The sequence below is a fragment of the Impatiens glandulifera genome, chromosome 4 (genome assembly GCF_907164915.1).
Source record: "Impatiens glandulifera chromosome 4, dImpGla2.1, whole genome shotgun sequence".
Lineage (NCBI taxonomy): Eukaryota > Viridiplantae > Streptophyta > Magnoliopsida > Ericales > Balsaminaceae > Impatiens > Impatiens glandulifera.
This window is the reverse complement of record NC_061865.1, coordinates 37,654,299-37,657,299: the sequence shown is the minus strand read 5'-3', so window position 1 is coordinate 37,657,299 and position 3,001 is coordinate 37,654,299. Positions and strand designations below refer to the sequence as shown.

General features: G+C 40.4%; 1 protein-coding gene across 1 annotated transcript; it reads left to right on the top strand.

Moving 5' to 3' along the window:
• Positions 1-488: 488 nt before the first annotated feature.
• On the top strand, positions 489-2,431 carry LOC124935092 (nucleolin 1-like). The gene is made up of 3 exons (XM_047475552.1): positions 489-689; positions 875-1,354; positions 1,463-2,431. Exons 1-3 carry the CDS (start codon positions 489-491, stop codon positions 2,429-2,431), a joined length of 1,650 nt encoding a protein of 549 aa, XP_047331508.1.
• The last annotated feature ends 570 nt before the right edge of the window (positions 2,432-3,001 follow it).

Below are 3,001 nucleotides of genomic sequence, written 5' to 3'. Positions count from 1 at the left end.
AGCTACGAGTCAGTTGCGAAAGCCATCCAAGTACTCTGTTTCGAGAGGAGAAAAATCAAAGGCATCCCACGTGTCTAAATCGGTGAAAGTGTCATCGAAGGTATCAACTCCCCAATCTCAGGCCGAAGTGCCTAAATTTGATGTTCCTGTGATGGAACAAGATAAATATGAGTTTATTCGTGTTGAGGAATCTGCTATCGGGCCAACTGTTGAGCCAGTTGGTCCAAACACTGAAAATTTTGACAGGGTTCTGTCTCCTGTTCGTCAACTTGATCTAGTAGCCGCTGGTGCTATAAAGTTTATTGAACTAGAGCAAGGTGTTGTTCTTACCTCTGCTATTGGTGGTGAATTTGAAAAGGCTACTTTTATGATTATAGAAATGCCTCACATTCAAAATATTGTCCCAACGGAGTCATTGGTGACTGGAAAGTTAGCTCCAGCTGAACCTACGCCAGGACTCTTCGTAAAACCTGTCTACCCATGAAATCATGCGTTCCACAAGACAATCCACTAGAATCGTTTTTGGGGAACCTAGACCTATTCCAAAGCCGGTTGAGGTAATTGGAAAAGGAAAGGACATTGTAACAAATGAAAATGAGGAAGTTTCTGAGGCAACGTGCATTGTTGACCTTATGATGAATCAGGCCAAGGCAACTGCTACTGAAAAGATAGAGATCTTCGATACTTGGGTCCTGAACAGAATATCGATTAAATATGATGGGGCAAAGACATAACCAGTCATTGGTTAAAGCTCGTAAGAAATGAGAAGAGAGTCTTGAAATGGGCCAAGACTTCAGAGGTATATAAAGCTCTTAAGAGAAAAGAGCTAGTTGAAGCAAATCTGAGAGGAAGAGCTCTCTTTCCAATTCTATAGGCCAGAAGAGACAACTTCAACCCTCTAGAGAAGAGTGCTAAAGCTGAAGAGAAAGCCCTAAAAAGATTGGACGAGATTATGGAGGATTACATTTCGGTTGTTGCCCGTTATGTTCATGGAGAAAATTGCTCAGGAGCCAGTCCTTTTGAAAGCTCTTCAGATGAAGATGAGATCATGAATCTGTCAGATGACTGCAACGTTGAAGAAGATGAGCAAGCTTTTGCTCTTCTTATTGAAATGGGAAATTTTTCAGCAGAGGAAAAACGTCTAATGGCTCAACCTGTAATGGAGAAATCTGTGGAACCCATTCAAACCAATCCGTCCATCGAAGAAGAAAGAGTTCAAGAGCCGGTTCAAGCTCTTGTTGCTCAAGAAAAGGAAGTGATTGAAGAGCCAGCTCAAGCTCTTATTTCCCGAGAAGAAGAAGTGTTGAAGTCTCTTGTTCTTGAAATAGAGGCATCACAAGAAAAAGAAGCTGAAGTTAGTCTGCTTGATGTTGCCAGATCTGAGGGGGAACCCTCAAAATATGAAGAATCGGAGAAGAGTTCCTCATCTGAGGGGGAACAATTTAAAATTATATCTTCCAAGTCTCTACCATTTCCTAGTATCAATGCTGCAAATATTCATGAAAATATTATAAACCCGTTTCATGATTTAGGAAAACTATCCGAAATAGTTCACAAGGTTTGTGAAGATGTGGAGGAAGAAGAAGAAAAATCTGAGAGTAAATTAGAGAAGGATGAACCCGAGCAGTCCATGCAAGTTCATACCAACATCAGTCCCATTCATACCACTCTAGCATACTCTCAAGAGATTTCGTCCAATGAAGGATCTTCGGCTGAAGGTTCAAAGCTCATGAAGTCCATGACTGCATTGATTGCAACTCTTCAGAAGAATGTGGCAAAAATGGGATCTAATATGGTGAAAATCATGAAGACCCAGAAAGAGGACAAGAAGGAATTCGATGATCTTCTTAAAACCCACAAAGAGATGGAACTGACGCTGAAAAGAAACACGTATGAAGTTCATATGGTCAACAAGACATATTCCAAATTTGAAAAGAACCTCTTTAAGCGAAAATCCGACTTGCATGACATTGAAAGAGAAATCAATGTTGATCTTCAACGTGAGGTTATGGATGGAATAAGCTTGATTCAAAATCAGATGATTGAGGTTCAATGCAACATGAGAAGGGCAGATGCTGAAAGGTTAGAACAAGCTGATTCTTTTGCAAAAAGGATTCATGCCAAAGAAGATACCAAGGCGGTTGCTGAAAAAGAGAAAAATCTCATCACTCAAGGTGAAGACAATAGCGGAAGAAGAGGTGGTGGTGTTTCAACTGGGACCAGGTCCAAGCGTAAGCCAACCAGTGATGATAGCGACAGACCAAGTAAAAGAGGCGGAGGTCGCAACGGTGATCGTGGTGGCAGAGTTGGTGGAATTGGTCGTGGTGGCCGCTCTCTTCCTCCGTTTCAAAATCTTTTGACTGGTGAAGGGATGAGTGGTGAAGGATTCACCTATCGAATTGATCCACGCATGAAAAGGGAAGAACAATGATCTTCTTTCTCCTCCTCTGTTATTATATAAAATCTATTCCTTTGAATTCTGTTTTTGAATACTGGTTTTGGAAAGTGTTCTTGTAAGATGGGTGAACAAGCTTAACTCTTTCTTTATATGATGGATGCTTATTTTGTTACCCATGCAAAGTTTTAACATCATCATCAAAAAGGGGGAAATTGTTGTGTCAAATTATTTTGATTAAGTGTCAAACTAGTTTGACTATTGGAATTTTGATGATTTGATGTATATAAAACTCAATCTAAGCCGTTTAATTGTTTTTGGTGCAGGTGTATTGAAAAGATGTTATATTAGACTAAGTCTTAATGAGGTTCATTAGACTGATTTGGCATTAGATGCATGGAGTTAGACGTGCAGTCTAACAGACGGAGTTAGACGTGCAGTCTAACAGACGGAGTTAGACGTACAGTCTAACAAACGTAGTTAGACGTGCAGTCTAACAAACGTAGTTAGACGTGTAGTCTAACAGACGTAGTTAGACGTACAGTCTAACAAACGTAGTTAGACGTGTAGTCTAACAGACGGAGTTAGACGTGCAGTCTAACAGAT

Excerpts from the sequence above, each read along its gene's own strand:
- LOC124935092 (XM_047475552.1), top strand. The coding sequence starts at position 489 with ATGCGTTCCACAAGACAATCCACTAGAATCGTTTTTGGGGAACCTAGA. Across the intron at positions 690-874 it reads TAGAGATCTTCGATACTTGG|GCCAGAAGAGACAACTTCAA; the intron begins GTCCTGAACAGA and ends CCAATTCTATAG. Across the intron at positions 1,355-1,462 it reads CACAAGAAAAAGAAGCTGAA|TCTCTACCATTTCCTAGTAT; the intron begins GTTAGTCTGCTT and ends ATATCTTCCAAG.